General features: G+C 59.1%; 1 protein-coding gene across 1 annotated transcript in view; it reads right to left on the bottom strand.

The window, feature by feature from the left end:
* ACA1_207200 (Poly(ADPribose) polymerase, regulatory subfamily protein) overlaps positions 1-1406 on the bottom strand; it is a gene marked incomplete at both ends in the record, with an annotated part of 1617 nt that extends 211 nt beyond the window's left edge. Inside the window, 6 exons of the mRNA XM_004339881.1 lie at positions 49-131; positions 237-364; positions 491-591; positions 710-826; positions 985-1102; positions 1222-1406. Coding sequence (XP_004339929.1) covers positions 49-131; positions 237-364; positions 491-591; positions 710-826; positions 985-1102; positions 1222-1406 — 732 coding nt within the window. The remainder of the gene's footprint in view (positions 1-48; positions 132-236; positions 365-490; positions 592-709; positions 827-984; positions 1103-1221) is intronic.
* Positions 1407-1438: the final 32 nt, after the last annotated feature.

Below are 1438 nucleotides of genomic sequence, written 5' to 3'. Positions count from 1 at the left end.
ACAATTTAGATAGAGCGAAGGCAAAGAAAAGAGAAGGAGGGGGAATACGTCGTCGGTGTCGACAGGGACCATGTTGGTCTTGAGCTTGCGGTAGTTCTGTTCGATCGGGTCGAGCGTCTCGCCGCCGCTGCCTGCTCGATGGTCGGTCAACCCAACTGATCGCGCCACACGCGCAACCGCACACGCACGACACATAACCGCACACGCACACGCGGAGGGAGAGGGCGGGGCCGCACCATCCTTGAGGAGCGAAGCGGCGATCTCCATGTCGAGGAGGGCCTCCAGCATGTCGGTCTTCTCGCGCAGCTGCTCCTCCGTCGCGATCAACGGCGGCTGATGATTGCCATAGGCGTGCGGAATGATCCTGGTAACGTCAACCACCACGTGCATCGTGTGCCGTGAGCGTGTGTGCGTGTGTGCGTGCGTGTGCGTGCGTGCGTGCGTGCGGTGCATCTTGAGATGAGGTGAGGTGAAGTGAGACGGAAGGTACGTGTAGAAGCGGTTGGCGCATTCGGTGAGGCGAGTCTTGATGGCGAGATTTGACGGATCACCCTTCTTGAGGATCCCCTGGATCTCCGTCAACACCTCGTACTACACGACCGCACACGTGCCACACACGACACGACACGACCAACGACATGACACGTGACACGACACACACGTCAGCAAATGGGAATGGCCTGCGTGGGGAAGCAAATGGGGAGCGTACGCCCTGCTGGATGTTGCGTTTGGAGAGCTTGCCGAGGGGCATCTTGTTGACGTCGATCTCGAGCTCGAGCAGGGTGTCCTGCATGGCCTTGATGTCGAATATCAACCCCACCAGGTCCTGTTCGAGCGTTCCCCGTGCAACCACAGCACACCAACACCACGTCAGCCACGTGGTCGTGTCGTTGGTCGTGTCGTGTCGTTGGTCGTGTCGTGTCGTTGGTCGTGTCGTTGGTCGTGTCGTGTCGTGTCGTGTCGTTGGTCGTGTCGTGTCGGTACGCGTGCCTGGATGCGTTTGTCGAGTTTGGATTTGTTGCGGCGGAGCTCCTGGGCCTTCTGCTTGATGGCCAGCTCGTCGGTGTCGTCGCCCGAGTAGTCGATCTCGATCGGATAGAACCTGGCGATGGTTGCGATTAACGAATGGACGACAGCGCACGTATGGGACGCACACGCACACGCACAGAGAAAGAGATGCGCGTGTCGTGTGTGTTGTGTGTGGGTTGGGGATAGCCGTACTTGCCGGGCTTCTTGACAAACTGATCGCGGTGCGCCCACGAATTCTCCGTCTTTTCCTGCACGACCGCACACAAGGCATTCAGCGCCCCTCTCTCCACCCATAACCAAACCACGAACCGTACACACGACACGCGACACACGCACGTGTGACCATGGCACACGACACGACACGTGCGCGCGTGCATAAGAAAAGCAAAGAGGCAGAGATGGTCGCGTG

Source organism: Acanthamoeba castellanii (assembly GCF_000313135.1).
Source record: "Acanthamoeba castellanii str. Neff unplaced genomic scaffold scf7180000084757, whole genome shotgun sequence".
Taxonomy (NCBI): Eukaryota; Discosea; order Longamoebia; family Acanthamoebidae; genus Acanthamoeba; species Acanthamoeba castellanii.
Note: the sequence above shows the minus strand (reverse complement) of the source record. Positions and strands in the feature narration are given on the sequence as shown.